This window comes from Hemibagrus wyckioides, linkage group LG09, assembly GCF_019097595.1.
Source record: "Hemibagrus wyckioides isolate EC202008001 linkage group LG09, SWU_Hwy_1.0, whole genome shotgun sequence".
Taxonomy (NCBI): Eukaryota; Metazoa; Chordata; class Actinopteri; order Siluriformes; family Bagridae; genus Hemibagrus; species Hemibagrus wyckioides.
The window spans coordinates 21,585,659-21,602,766 of record NC_080718.1 but is presented as its reverse complement, the minus strand read 5'-3'; the positions used below and the strand labels follow the sequence as shown (position 1 = coordinate 21,602,766).

General features: G+C 36.7%; 2 gene segments (V, D, J or C); both read left to right on the top strand.

Moving 5' to 3' along the window:
* The first annotated feature begins 9,828 nt into the window (after positions 1–9,828).
* Positions 9,829–10,443, top strand: LOC131359163 (T cell receptor beta variable 14-like). The segment is given in 2 exon segments: positions 9,829–9,900; positions 9,991–10,443. Coding segments are annotated over 2 exon segments (441 nt in total).
* A 1,639-nt stretch (positions 10,444–12,082) lies between these two features.
* LOC131359166 (T cell receptor alpha variable 36/delta variable 7-like) lies at positions 12,083–13,391 on the top strand. The segment is given in 2 exon segments: positions 12,083–12,232; positions 12,879–13,391. Coding segments are annotated over 2 exon segments (390 nt in total).
* Positions 13,392–17,108: the final 3,717 nt, after the last annotated feature.

Sequence of the window (17,108 nt, the reverse complement as noted above, 5' to 3'; positions counted from 1 at the left end):
GAGGAGCAGAGTGCTGTGGTTGTGCTTACAGAGGCTGAGTGGATGCTGTGACCACAGGCACAGTTTAGGACACACACTGACCCAAACTCCCCATCCTGAGACTTTGGAGGATATCTGTATTTATTAGTTTTAAACTATGTGCAGCAAACTGTGGAATAAACGTGTTTTAATTACATTTATAGCATCACGTTGCACTGCACTTAACCCTAAATCCTTCTGCACCTTTTGTGGTGGCATGCAACTCCATAATGATGTTGATCTGTCTCTAGCATACAGACAGAAATAAAGAGTCTAGAAATAAATTCTAATTTAAAGACTTATTTTGAGCTTGACTCTGACAAGAAGCCATTGTTATAATATGAATAAACAGCTCGCTCTCTCTCTCTCTCTCTCTCTGGCCTTAATATGAAACAGTAACACTCACTGCTTTAATAAAACTTTATTTTATTTATTTCTTCTTTTCTACATAGGACAGAACTAGAAGTAACAGCCTTCGACACAGAATTATAAAAACTGCAGCAATAAAACTACTGCAAGTAGTACAGAAGTGCAGTCAAATACTTAAAAAATATTATGCAAAAAAAAAACAAACAAAAAACAACAACTGTATTTTATATATCAAACAAGTACATCTTGTATAAGCAAGAACACTACTGTAATGACAGCCCTGAACATTTAGACTGAAGCTTTTGTTATCTTTCCTCGTTTCTGGAACATTGTTTATTCTTCTTTTTCCACAGGCAGTCTGCCTCCTGAAAATATCGGGGAAAGAGCCAAAAATGTGATAAAGAGAAATGCAGCAGACTTTCATATCCTCATATAAAACTGAATATCTAGCTTTTATTAACGGTCATTTTGAAAACATTGCATGGGGAGTCTAAGCTTCATTACAGCAACAGCATGGACTTGGCCATTTCCTGATCAGTGCATGTGTCTGTCTCTGATCCTGCTGACCCTGACCCTGTATCTGACTAACCTGAGCCTGTATCTGACCCTGTATCTGACTGACCTGAGCCTGTATCTGACCCTGTATCTGACTGACCTGAGCCTGTATCTGACCCTGTATCTGACTAACCTGAGCCTGTATCTGACCCTGTATCTGACTGACCTGAGCCTGTATCTGACCCTGTATCTGACTAACCTGAGCCTGTATCTGACCCTGTATCTGACTGACCTGAGCCTGTATCTGACCCTGTATCTGACTGACCTGAGCCTGTATCTGACCCTGTATCTGACTGACCTGAGCCTGTATCTGACCCTGTATCTGACTGACCTGAGCCTGTATCTGACCCTGTATCTGACTGACCTGAGCCTGTATCTGACTGACCTGAGCCTGTATCTGACTGACCTGAGCCTGTATCTGACTGACCTGAGCCTGTGGATGCAGTGATACAGGACTCTGATTAAGAGTCTGGATTAATACAGAGATAAGAGTAAACACAATTATAATAATAATGAATTACATTACTTTAAAGCTATACATTTCATCATGATGAAACTGAACACATCAGCTTGCGCACTTCTCTACTGTTTGAGCAACAATAACGTTATGCTATGATGCTAATGATTGTACAATGATACACTTGTCCAGTTTATTAAAATACTCTTTAGCATAAAAGATACTACAATAGACACACATACAGGTATAAGAAACCTTAAACGTATTAATTAAATCATCTTACTTGCTTAAGCCAGGTTCAAACACTAACCGGCAGAGTCGCACGTCAGTGACGTCACTTTACTGATTGGCTAGAGAAGGGCAGTAGGTTGAGAAACAGTGTACCAATGGGGACTTTTATACCGCCCCCCTAATCTGCATAAAACTCTTCGCGTAATTGGAATAACAAACACTATAATGCTGGAAAGAACAAACTAGCATCCTTGTGATTCCCATGTTTTATTTATTTTATGTATATTATTTTTTTTCGAGTAAGTTTTTTTATTTTACGAGTACGATATTTTTTTTTTACGAGTACGATACTTATGTCATGGATTTGATGCCATATTTCCTCAGCCTCCTCAGGAAGTAGAGGCGCTGCTGGGCTTTCTTGGTGATGGAGCTGGTGTTGAGTGACCATCTCTGCCAGATGAACACCAAGGAATTTGGTGCTCTTGACGATCTCCACAGAGGATCCGTCGATGAACAGCGGAGAATGGTCACTCTGTGCTCTCCTGAAGTCAACAACCATCACTTCAGTCATCATTGTGCAGTACAGTGAAATTTCACTGCAGAATAAAATACTGCTTGCTCCTCATACAATATTTTGATTAAAAAATGTATTCATTCATATCTATTAAAATGGGGTATGGTTTATTTTATTAGCCTTTTAACCAGCAACAGATTTGTTGTGTACATCTATTTACAAGCATTCCTTTCTTCTCAATGATCAATACAGACTGTACACTGGTTGGCATTATTTTATGTATCTGTCCTGTAGTGATTTGTATTGTCTGTCTGCACTGGGTTGTACACCATGCACTTTATATCCTTTATATCCTGAGGCATCCAGAGATGGATCAGCTTCAGCTGGATTCTGCTTAAGGATTTGGGTATATCAGAGCAATGCTGCCAGCCCTATGTGGACTTAGAGGACGACAACAACCTCCTAATTAATACACACACTAACATTATACATATACTGTATCACACTGTACACTGTACATCACTGCAGAAATTCATATCACACTCTTCGGTGTTTATAGTAATTTATAATCACACTCTCCGGTGTCACCCAAATGAGGATGGGTTCCCTTTTGCGTTTGGTTCCTCTCAAGGTTTCTTCCTCATACCATCTAAGGGAGTTTTTCCTTGCCATAGTCGCCACAGGCTTGCTCACTAGGGATGTTTTTGTCTAACATCTAGGACTTTTTGTTTTCTCACTATGTTCATTGTTAAAAGCACTATACAAATAAAAAATTGAAATTGACAACTATTTTTAATTAAACTACTTTTTAGTCTTTAGCTCTGTGTTGTTTTACATAGCTATGTTGTCTTATGTAGCATCATGGTCCTGGAGAAATGTTGTTTCATTTCACTATGTACTGCATCAGCTATGCATGGTTCAAATGACAAAAGCTTCTTGACTTGATATGATCTCACTGATAATGAAAAGTCTCTTTGAAAACTATGCATGAGTAACAAAATAATAAAAACCAAAGTGCTAAAAACTCAACCAACAAAATCTGGCACACTAAACCCTTATATTATTTTCCAAATACATTACTATCACTGTAAAGATATATACTGTAACACGTCTAAATATAATCACGATTTTTGAAAAGCATTAATAAAATGTATGTCTCCTGAACAGTTCGAGGAACAGATTGGAAAAATGTAAATAGGTCTATTTTCAACCTTCCAGTCCATTGTAGCCTCAGGTTCCTGTCCTGTTTTGTACTGCCGTCTCAGGTTTCAACATACTGTGTACTCTGAGATACTTTTTTCTTCAACTTAGTAGTAAATAGCAGTTATTTACACAAAATAGCAGTAACACACAAAAGTTCTGCATGAACACAGTTGAAATACATCCAATATATATCACAGTGATGCACATATTTGCATACTAATAGTGGCGTAGGTGGAACGTCATAATGTGAACAAGCTGTAAGTGTTCCTGTAACAGACTAGAGGGAGCTTCTGTTCATGAATGAGCTCCTCTGAAGCAGAATCATGTTCATTAGTAATACTAATGTTCATTAGTATTTTTTTTAAACTATTACATTTATTTACATCTCAGAAACTCTTCAAGATGAGGACACACATTGCTGTTATTCTGACGGTCTTACATTCAATATTGGGTATGTTACCAGCATTATATGGCACACACTACACAATAACATAAAAGAAAACAAAAAAGATCTCTAATATTTTGACTTTATTTTCCAGGACAACAGCAAAATTATGATGTTCATCAAAGTCCTTTAGACCTTCTGAGTCTTCCAGGAGAAAACACTGAACTTTACTGTAAACACGATGTTTCAGCATTTTCCATGATATCATGGTATCAGCGACCCCTTAATGATTCCTCTATGAGACTTGTTGCATATGTACTTTTCAAGCGTGGAAATCTTGAAAGTCCTTTTATGAGTTACTTTAATATATCTGGAGATGGTGAAAAGCACTCTACACTCCATCTTGTCAAACTGAGAGCAGCTGAACACACAGCTGTGTATTATTGTGCAGCAAGTAAAGCACAGTGCTCCATGTACCCTCATGCTGCCACAAAAACTTCAACCAGTATATGCTACATTGTGTGGTCTTTAATGCGACACAGCAACATAGTACTTAGCACACCGATATGCTAGCATTGATGAATACAAAGCTCTTTTCTTTCTCTCTATGAAATCTTTTACATAATTTTCACAAGGTTTGCTTTTACTGATCTAATTATATAACTGACATTTCACATGCCTTAACCCCTGTAATCAGCACAAGCTTTATATCACTCATGGGTGCATGACAAAATGTTCAAAAGTCCCATCTGATGCTACTGAAACTATACGGTTGACAGATTAGAAAGACATTGTTTGGTCTATTCCAAGCCTTTAAAGTTTGGAGAGCCTGCACCTATTGTAGCCTCAGTTTTCTGTTCTGGGCTCACAGGAAAGGAAAGCAGTGTGGTCTTCTGCTGTAGCTCAGCCGTAATGTTCAACAAGTTGTGTATTCTGAAATGTGTTTCTGTTCCCTGCAGTAATAAAGAGTGGTTATTTAAGTTACCAGTCTGTTCATTCTCCTCTGACTTCGCTCCTCAGAGAGAATTGCTGCTGAACTGAAAATTTTTTGTTTTTCACACCATTTTGTGTAAAGTCTTGGCATGGGTGAAAATTTCAGGAGATCATAGCTGGTTACCTGTATTTGCATGATTTTATGCATTGGATACCTGCCTCATGATTGGCTTATTGGATAAATGCTTGAATATGAAAGTGTACATGTGTTCCTGAAGTGGTTGTCGAATGTACATTCATACAGTAAAAGCAAAATATATCATTTTATTTTATATGAAATTACTATAGTTATATTATATCTATATTACTCAAGGCTGTGGTGACTCAAATGATTAACACTCTGGGCTGTTGATTAGAAGATTGAGAATTCAAGCCCCAGCACTTCCAAGCTGCCACTGTTGGGCCCTTGAGCATGACCCTTAACCCTCTTTGCTCCAAGAATGCTGTATCATGGTTGACCCGGTGCTCTGACCCCAACTTCCTAAGCTGGGATATGTGAAGAAAATCATTGTCTTATACCCACAGCCTTCTTACAAATGTAACAGACTATACATTTACTGTATTTTCTATGCGGAACATAAATATTCACTAGCCTAAAGTATATCATTAACCTCTGACAACGTGGTAAACATAGTCTAATTTTGCAGATATTCAGCCAGTGAAGTTTATAATGGTGATCTCAAGCACACGTTTGTGTGGTATCAGTGGTGTGGGTGGAACGTCACAACGTGAACAAGCTGTAAGTGTTTATGTCGCAGACTGAGGGCGGCTTCTTCTCTGAAGCAGGATCACGCTATGAGCTTGTTGCAGAATTGCTCGATACATTTTCCAGTTGTAATTATATAATACTATACCTTATCTCAGAAATGAGGACACACATTGTTATAATTCTATCTGTGCTTCAAATAATTTTGGGTAAGTTAAAAACATAATTATATAGCACACATACAGCATAAAAATAAGGCTCTATACTAAACTCATGTTTTGACTTCATTTTTCAGGACAACAGCAAAACTATGATGTTCAACAAAGTCCCTCTGACATGCTGAGTTTTCCAGGAGAAAACACTGAACTTCAATGCAAACACAGCTCTTCATCACTGTATGTGATTCTGTGGTATAAACAATCCTTAAATGATACTTCAATGCGACTTATTGCATACATACGTGACAAGAGTCCAACGGTTGAAACTCCTTTCTCAAGTCACTTTAACATATCTGGAGATGGTGCAAAACACTCTACACTCCATCTAGTTAAACTGAGTGCAGCTGAACACACGGCTGTGTATTACTGTGCAGCAAGTAAAGCACAGTGCTCCATGTCCCCTCAGTCTGCTTCAAAAACCTCCCATTTACTCTACATGCTCTATCATGCATGCTATTAAACTACAATTCTGCACTAAGGACAGCTGTATTCTAGACTTCAATTGTCATTTAATTACTCCCCACTCACAAATCATTTTTTTTGCTGCCTTATGGACTCTAGATGGAGCTGTGGATTCACTCATGTTTTTAATGGAGCTTTTACATTTCTCTTGCCTCACAGGTGCCCCACAAAATAACTGTGGTTTTTAGCAAATAAGTGTGACATTTTAAGTAGCATTATCTTGTTCTAAAATGGCTGTGTTCTGTTGGGTTTAGAGGAAAACACACACGCACACACCTGCACACACACACACACACACACACACACACACACACACACACTCTATTTCATGTGCTAAACAAGACATAATTACCTGATAAAGACAGTTTGTATGTTGGAAGTTAGTGGAGGAGGATGTAGAAGAAATTACCTCCACATCAATTTCTCCTTCCTATAATTTGTTTCATTCCAGACCTGCCTGATTCATCCTGATGCCCTACTTCTGTTTGGAGTTCTCATCAATTGGAATCCGCTCACTGAGGCTGAGGATGAACCCACATGGACAGCCTAGAAACACATGAGATTACTGCACATGGTATCACTTAGAAACCATGAAGATGGCTTTGGACTGCAGTTGATACGATACGTTTTGCTGCAATGGCTTAGGACTACATTTGCTATGATAGCTTTAGGACTGTGATTGCCATGAACAGTTTTGCACTCAAGTCTCCATCAGTGAACAGTTGATAACTTTAACAAGACAGATGATATGATAAAACTTGAATAAATTTCCTGCTTACACAATTGAGCTTTTGAGTGTATAATACACAGTTATAGAAGGCAAAATATTTTATAATCACACTAATCACAGTTCCCTTTTGAGTCTAATTCCTTTCAAGGTTTCTTTAGTTAAGTAGGAAATCACTGAACAGTATTTTCAGTAATAATAAAAGAAAAGAAATAAAAGAAAAGTAAAAAATCTGAAAAAAAGAGAAAGGCTTTAAATAAATAAATAATTACATAAATGAATGAATGAATAAATTAATGAATAGTCTTATTAATGCTCATGTCACACTGTAGAGACTTTGCAGAATGTCTAGATGCCTCAAATGGGTGTGAACATTTTACACACTAACACATGTCATATTCTAACTGAAGTCAGAATCTTCTTCGATTCGTTAACATCAACATGATCAGATTTCCCTGTAATTTCATTCATACTCTTTCTCTGCTGCTTCTCAGGTAGTATTTCTACATACACATGGAGTATATATATATATATATATACTATATTGCCAAAAGTACTCGCTCACCCATCCAAATAATCAGAATCAGGTGTTCCAATCACTTCCATGGCCACAGGTGTATAAAATCAAGCACCTAGGCATGCAGACTGTTTTTACAAACATTTGTGAAAGAATGGGTCGCTCTCAGGAGCTCAGTGAATTCCAGCGTGGAACTGTGATAGGATGCCACCTGTGCAACAAATCCAGTCGTGAAATTTCCTCGCTCCTAAATATTCCACAGTCAACTGTCAGCTGTATTATAAGAACGTGGAAGTGTTTGGGAACGACAGCAACTCAGCCACGAAGTGGTAGGCCACGTAAACTGACGGAGCGGGGTCAGCGGATGCTGAGGCGCATAGTGCGAAGAGGTCACCAACTTTCTGCAGAGTCAATCGCTACAGACCTCCAAACTTCATGTGGCCTTCAGATTAGCTCAAGAACAGTGCGCAGAGAGCTTCATGGAATGGGTTTCCATGGCCGAGCAGCTGCATCCAAGCCATACATCACCAAGTGCAATGCAAAGCGTCGGATGCAGTGGTGTAAAGCACGCCGCCACTGGACTCTAGAGCAGTGGAGACACGTTCTCTGGAGTGACGAATCGCGCTTCTCCATCTGGCAATCTGATGGACGAGTCTGGGTTTGGCAGTTGCCAGGAGAACGGTACTTGTCTGACTGCATTGTGCCAAGTGTAAAGTTTGGTGGAGGGGGGATTATGGTGTGGGGTTGTTTTTCAGGAGCTGGGCTTGGCCCCTTAGTTCCAGTGAAAGGAACTCTGAATGCTTCAGCATACCAAGACATTTTGGACAATTCCATGCTCCCAACTTTGTGGGAACAGTTTGGAGCTGGCCCCTTCCTCTTCCAACATGACTGTGCACCAGTGCACAAAGCAAGGTCCATAAAGACATGGATGACAGAGTCTGGTGTGGAGGAACTTGACTGGCCTGCACATGAACTTGACGAGTCCTGACCTCAACCTGATAGAACACCTTTGGGATGAATTAGAGCGGAGACTGAGAGCCAGGCCTTCTCGTCCAACATCAGTGTGTGACCTCACAAATGCGCTTCTGGAAGAATGGTCAAAAATTCCCATAAACACACTCCTAAACCTTGTGGACAGCCTTCCCAGAAGAGTTGAAGCTGTTATAGCTGCACAGGGTGGACCAACAGTCCTATTGAACCCTATGGATTAGGAATGGGATGTCACTTAAGTTCATATGTGAGTCAAGGCAGGTGAGCGAATACTTTTGGCAATATAGTGTATATATATATATATATATATATATAGTATATAGTATATATATATATATATATATAGTATATAGTATATAGTATATATATATATATATATATATATATATATATATATATATATATATGTATATCTAAATTCTTTTTTTAATTTAATTTCTTGATTTGCAAAGACATTACTCAGAGCCCTCCTGATGTCCTGTGTTTGCCAGAGGAAAACGTAACTCTTACTTGCAGCTACAGCATCTTTAGCTCTGAGACAATGTTGTGGTATCAAAGGACTGAAGAGGACACCAGCCTGAAACTCATTGGATATATAAGATTCACTAATGTTATCGAAATACAGAAAGATTTCCAAGCCCATTATTCTGTGACTGGAGATGGAGAACATTGGTTTCTCTACAAATTCCTAAAGCAACGCAAGTTCCACACAGTGGGCTGTACCTCTGTGCTCTTATGGCACACAGTTTTACACTTGTCTTCTCCTATAAACAAAAATGTCTCTCAAATCAACTGTACACCTGTTCAACCACACCCCAAGCTACAATAAAACAGAAGTTCTCAATATCACAAATAGTGATGCTATTTCCTTTATTATGGCTTAGTTGGTATTTATTGCTTTATTGTGGCTTAGTGTTTAAGGCATTGGACTACTGTATAGAAGGTTGTGAGATCAAATCCTGGGTCCACTGCTGGGCCTCTAGGATTTTATCCCTCAATTGCTCAGTTGTGTGAAATGAGATAAAAAAAATAAAATAAAATAAATTAAGATGCTCTGGATAAGGGTGTCTGCCAAATGTAATGTAAAATGTTATACAGTGCAAATTGATCCTAAAAAACATGATTTATTCCTTTTTACAGTCTGTTTTAGTTCATATCAATGAAAAGAAAACTCTGGTCATAGAATTGTCTCATATATATTATTGGTTGTCAAAATTATAATCAAATTAATACCACTGATTTGATATTTCATGAGCACAGCACTTTAGGCTAAAATTTAAGAATGGTCCCACCTACTCCATTTACTTACACAATACACAAAATATTGTAACTTAACGCAAAGATTTCCAATTAATTTGTCAGCCTAGAATTCTTGTCTGATGGGGGCAGTATGCTTCCACACATTCACTCTGTTATGAAGTGTATTTGTGATACACCACTACAGATAAGAGAGAATTCCGCTCTACCGAGTAGTACATTTTTGTGATAGCTCGCTGTCTACCCACAATGTTTGAAGCTTTCCTCAAACTAACCAGTTTGGTGCTCTTTGTCACAGGTAATATAAGACTGCTTAATATTCGTCTTATAAATAAAATTCAAAAATCTTCTTTGTTACTTCTTTAATGAAAACCTTTTTTCTTCCCAGGTTCCTCAAATGGAAAGACTGTTCAGCAAACGCCTCTTGGCCTCATCAAGAGTAAAGGAGAATTGGCAGAAATTGAATGTTCCCATGATATTCAAGGCCATGATCGCATTCTGTGGTACAAACAAACTCACAGCAAGGAACTCACCTTCATGGGATATCTAGTGTCTGATTTCGGAAGTACTGAACAAGAATTTAAAGACAAAATCATAATTAGTGGAAAAGCAAACAAGTTTTACAGCTCTCTTAACTTCACAGACATTACACCAGAGACTGGTGGAGTTTATTTCTGTGCAGCGTATTACACAACAGCGCAAATCTTCTTTCTTCACTACAAAAACTTAATATCATTTCTCGCCATCTCTTCTGAGCTCTGCGTTATCCACAACAGCTGAGTTTTCCCTCACGTCTAAAGGCTATGAGCAGTCACTGTTCACTTTACTGTTACTTTGTCAACAGTAAATTGCAACTTGTAAATGTGCAAATCTTTAGCTCAATAAAATGCTTTCACTACAATAATATTTGCAGGGTTGAATTTGCAGGGTTCTCTCAATTTAATAATCATTTTTGTCAATTTAATAAGTTTCCTATTTAATTGGAAATAGTTATAATAGTTCATTCATTTATTCATTCATTCATTCGAATTCACTCAATCAATTGCGGAATAAACAAACAAACAAAAAAAATAAAAATAAAAATGTTTAAAGTAAAGGTTGGAGCTTATTTCTTTCTAGCCCATAGATTCATGCAGCATATTGTTGTCAACTGATTGCACCTAAATTAAGTGAAATGATTACACCCCTGTATTTTGTGTCCAACGTATATAACTCACATTCTTAACACATCTATAGCAGTGATTAAAATAATCCATATAAACAGGTGAATTATTTCTTCAAAATTGATTTTTTAATGCATTTAGAGGACATTAAAAAAAAATACTAGAACACAAAGGAACAATATAGCAATATGAAAGAAACTATATAACAATATAATGAGTTTTCTTTTCTATAAGCTTCAACCCTAATAATTCCAACATAGTAATGATGAGTAAACTTTAGGCCTCACTAGCCACCACAATTCAAAATAAATACAAACAAATAAAAGTAATAGCCAAGTGTACTTCTGCAGTTAGGTTGATATTAAATTGTATAGCAGTTTTCTATATAATAGAGCAGATCACAGCACAGCAATTTAATAAATCAAAAAGTCCATACTTGTATTCAATACACTGATGATAATTCTATGAGATGCATGGCATTAAAGATTTGTAGAAAATTGTAGAGCTAGGTCTGGGTCTAGATATTAAAGTTAGAAACATTTTACAGTTTCTACATCCATTTTCAAGTCTCAGCTCTCCCAAAGTTTAGTGTACTTCAGAGCAGAGAGCTTGTCAAACAAATTTCAGATCAAGGCCAAAAAAGAGAGGTGTGGCCGAAGGGATTGAAAGTGAAGAGGTCTCACTTCACGCAAGGTTCTGTTATTTGTATTTGGTGTGCATTATAGGGAAAATATATAATGACTGGCATTTTAATATTTATTCTGTTTTTACCTGCTGGTAAGTACATATAAACTTTTTTTAAGTAGATTTTTTTTATCATGAGAAATAATAATTTTGGATCTCAAAGTTAGCATGCAGCTAAATACAAGCATTCTATACTATTCTATACTAACTACTTCTCTAACTAATTTTCTTTTTGTTTTCAGCTTTCAGTGTAAAACAATCTCCCGATCTTGCTGCTTATGAGGGTCAGAATGTGACTCTTCAGTGTACTCAGATAGGTACCTCCTATAATGGCATGTACTGGTTCAGAAAAAGGCCTTCTGAATCCATGGAGCTGATTGTATACTACTATATTAAAATGGGAACACCAGAAGATAAATTTAAGCAAAAAGTTTCTGCCAAGAAGGAAGGCAACTCTCTGGATCTGACTGTGAAGGAACTGGAGAGCACAGACAGTGCCATCTACTTCTGTGCAAAACAGGATGCACAGCATGACAAGCTACTCTATAACCTGAACAAGAACTGCGACACCCCCACAACAAACACACACTCAACACCTGTTAACTGTTGCACACAAACCAGGTACTCATGACCAAAAATATACAAGATAGATATATCAAGGGGTGGTGAAGTCACTTCCTGTCATCTGGATTTTATAAGCAAGTGTTGGTTTGCTCTCTGTAAATGACAGGAAACAAATCAGCATAATGATTCTGCTCTTTTTATCTCAAATCTTGCAGGCTGGTAAGTGTCTACAGTGTTCCCTCAGTGATTCTGTCTAGAATTTATTCTTGATTTATTTTAGAATTCATGGTCTTGACTAGTCACAAGGCATTGATCAATATGTTATCAATATGCTAATTCTAGTAAATTATTAGTTCAGCAAAAAATATATGCAATTTTTGATATGGTGAGGGTTCTGCAAGGACATGTTTATTATTGTTGGAAGGAGTCTTCAATTCTAGCTCTGTGTAACAATCATAGAGAAAGCTGTAATGTCCTCAGGCTGTATTTTTGATGTCTTATTAAAATCAATACAGGGAGATAAAAGATTGGATGGTAAGAGATTGATTACAGCTCAAGAGAACAGGAACTAACATTTTTTGTAAATGCTCTTTAATATTTAATGCATCTATAAACAGATAAAAATAATTACTTATAAATTTTTAATTTAAATTCTTGTCAAATTGCTGTATAGCAAGATGAATAAAACACTACAAGAGGTGCTGTCATAGGAAATATAGTCAACATTAGGGTGGTTACAGTGGTTTGTATCTGGCAACATTGCATAATCACCTTGTCGTTAATTACTTTCCTAACAGCACAGGCATTTCTGTTTTATTCCACCTATTAATAATTTATTTAATGTGCTTACCTATGCTCTCTTTAGGTCTTATGGCAAGTCATCGAGTTGAACAATCTCCTCCTTACCTGATCAAAAATCACACAGAATCTGCTCTGCTCTATTGCTCCTATGCAGTCAAGAACTCTGAGCAAATTCTCTGGTACAGGCAGTCTAAGGAAATGAAATTAATTTTCCTTGGATATCAGAATATCAAATACACCTATTCAGAACAAGATGCAAAAATAAACCTTGATGAAGATACGAACAGTAATGCCACACTTACAATTAGTAACCTGGTAGCAAAAGACAGCAGTGTTTATTTCTGTGTGGTACAGATTCACAGTGTGTCAGTGTTCCCTCCACCCTGTACAAAAACACATATCTCAGGATGTATCTAACACATATGTGCTACACTGATGGATATCACTGTTCATGCAACTGCAGCAACAGCTAAAGTGGTTCATTTAGTCTCTCACATTTTTACTTCCCCATTTGCAGGATCCCATATGTGTCTTCAGCATCGTTATGTATATATTTAAGTACCTAATACCTAGAACTGCTCATTAATATTTTTTACATTAAAAATACTTTAATTGGCTATAGTTGAAATGGTTTAGGTGTAATTTCCACCATTGGATGTACACCAGAATGCTTTTTTAGCTTTAATTATTAGAAATCAACACCTGACAAATGATCTCACAAAGCTTGACTGATGTGACATTATTACAGTCTACAACACTATATTGTCATTTATGCTGTGAATTGGGAATAAAACTTTTTAAAAAATATTTTACATCTTGTTTTCCTACTGAGTACATATAAAGTATGTGTATACCACAACTGCATAATGCAATTATCTGTACCTGTGCCTGTATTTGTATATTCCTCAAAATCTTAGTATTGTTTTCATTTTTCATATTATTCATGACCAGCTCTGAATGTTCTTTAATTTTATTTGTTTGTTTATTTTTTTCCTCTTTTTTTGTTACGTAAAAACTCCATAATAAACATTAACCCTGTAATAAACACGTATAAATCCCATAATAAAAACTAAATACAGTATAGGTCTTCTGGGGGAAAAAAAGAAATTCACAAATTGCAGAACATAACTTTATTTAACTTCTGAACAAGACACCCTATGGAACTTTCTGGAAGGCTTTCTCTCATCTATCTAATGTACCTGAGTAAGTAAGCTAACCAGGTTTTGAAATAATGCTGTTTCCCCTAATCATGAAACTATTATTAATAATAATAATAATAATTTGCCTTTATTTGTCACATATACATTACAGCACAGTGAAATTCTTTTCTTCGCATATCCCATTCTTGGAGGTTGGGGTCAGAGCGCAGGGTCAGCCATGATACAGCGCCCCTGGAGCAGAGATGGTTAAGGGCCTTGCTCAAGGGCCCAACAGTGGCAACTTGGTGGTGCTGGGGCTTGAACCCCGATCAACGACCCAGAGCCTTAACCACTTATTTACAGCAATTTACAAGAGAGAAAAGTAGGCATATAGTACATTTTAGCGTTTCTATTCTAATTAGTGTTTATTTAATTGTGGAAACCATTCTCTGCAATTCTGGTAGAGAACTATGAGCTCATACATAGTGTTATTGCTGTTACTTTCCTACAGGTTGGTTTTCTGTTGCCAGTGCTGTGCACCAGTCTCCTCCTGATTAGACAGGAATTTACAGATCTTTAATACTCTCACATACCTGACCATGAGGTTATATTCTGTCATAAACTCACGGCAATCATTTACAGCTTCCTGGGTATTTGTATTTATTCATATACCGATAAATTTCCTCAATTCATGTCAAATCTGGGGTCACTTCCTCTCTGTACACCAAGACAAATATCAGTATCTTAGGCACTTAAGCAAAAGCACAAAAATTGTGTATACAGCTGTTTATACACCTGCAATGACTGTTTAAATGTTTGGTGAGGATTCGAATTTTGAAGTATTTCCTCATTTGCATGGAAATCTCAATAGAAAAGGGAACATAGTTGTACTATTTAGAATGAATATCTAAGCTAATCAGAATTCAGCACAGGGAAGGAGGAGTGGAAATGGTTTTGATGTCATTTCCTCCATCTGATCCTGAACAGGATGCTTGTGTAGCACCCTATGGTGCTCATCTCTTCTCATGCCATTATAATGAATCAATATGATTAGTGGTAACATCCTTCTGCCTTTCTTGCTTCTCTGGACTCTAGGTATTCTGTCTATGAAGTGATATGAACTTGTAATGGGTTGAATTCACAAATATAAATAAATTCCCAACTCCTCATATTTAAATTAACTTTTCAACTTATTTGTTGTGCTTTAGTTTTTGCAGAAGAGAATGGAGTCTTCCAAATCCCCAGTGTCCTCTGGCATCAGAAAGGAGAATCTGCTGAAATGAAATGCAGTCAAAATAAAGGTGCTAGCTACTATCAGATGTACTGGTACAGACAGCGCCAAGGAGAGAGCATGGAGTTCATCGTGTACATAACAACCAGTGGTAAACCAGAGTTTGGCTCTGTGGATAAAAATAAATATTCTGCTTTTAAAAAAATTGCTGCAAATGGATCTTTAACTGTGAAGGATCTGGATATAGAGGACAGCGCTGTGTATTTCTGTGCAGTAAGTGAACACAGTGTTACAGAGTTACTGCACTGCTGAACAAAAACACCTGCACTGATGTTACTGCAGTCACCAATAAAACAGACAGAGGGAGTCCTCGTCTATGTAATGAAGTGAATAATGTTCTCAAAGTAATGCATAAAACACAAACACACTTAAAAAAAATATCTAAAAATTATGGTGCAATTATTCATCTTTTTAACAATACTATGCATGTTCAGTGTTTTAAAGAAAAATTTGGTAGATTTACTACATTATGGGACTCACAATGTAATACACCTACTGGGACTTTCATTTAGCAAATATACACATTTTATATAATTTTCTCTATTGTATGTCCTTTTTATCATAACAATCATTTCATTTATATATTTTATTATTATTCAGTTCAATTTATTTGTATAGTGCTTTTAACAGCAGAACAGAAGTAGAGAAACAGAGAAGGAAAATATTTGGTAGGATGAAGGAAAAAAAAAACACACCTTAATTTGATTACATTTATATTTATTTATTTTTAATAACAGGTTTTTGAATCAGGGAAATCAATGAATAACAAGCTCATCAGATGTCACATTACTTCAGCTTATGACACTTTATTGCCACATACGCTTTGCTGAGGAAATAAACAAATCACCTACAGAGACACACAGGTACAAAGGTGGAAAGAGAAAAAGCCCTTGTGTATCAAATAAGCACATGTGAGACATTGCTGTGATTTGCTGGTTTAGTTAATGAGATGTAGAATCACACCAAAAATATTGTGCCTGCCTTAAGCTCATCCCGTAATATAACAGCACATCTTACCAATATCTCTATATTTAATTGATGCAATGTGTTTGTCTCTCACAAGGGGAAGTTTCACACCTATTAATGTAGAAAAAAAAAAAAAAACTTGGAGAAGATTTAGATGCTGCTATTGACTCAGAAGAGACATCATGATGATCATCATCATTACTTTTACTGCATCTGTGATCTGCCACACAGGTAAAGCTACACTAACGTGATACTGTATATATTTAAATCAAAGTTTAAAGCATTATGGAAACTTTGTGTATATATACTTCATAGATAAAGTAATTACTGTTATTTTCCTATAGGAAGGTCTTCTGCTGCCAACGATGTTCACCAGACTCCTCCTGATTTAATCAAGAATATACAGGAATCTGCAAACCATTCCTGCTCACACTCTATAAACAACAATGAGCTCATGCTGTGGTTTAAACAATCTGACAACAATCACTTAGAGTTTCTTGGATATCTGAATTTAAATTTCCCATATCCTGAAGAGTTCCTGAAAAACAAAATTGATTTAGATGGAAATGGAAGCAAGAGAGGGAAGCTTATGATCAAAAACCTGCAGCCAAATGACAGTGCAGTATATTTCTGTGCAGCTCGGAGACACAGTGCCTCAAGTCCCCTCGTCTCTGTACAAAAAGACATATCTTAGGATCTTAAACATGCACATATATAGTGTGTACAGCTGGTTATACACCTGCAGCAACTGTTTAAGTGTTTGGTGAGAATCAGTTTTGTATTTATTCTGCTGCATATTCCAATATGCTGATAAAAATAGCTTTTTGTAACTAAAAAAAGTCACCGTATTCGGAGGAAAACTGTAAATGCAGTAAAGATCAATTTGTAGCTATGAGAA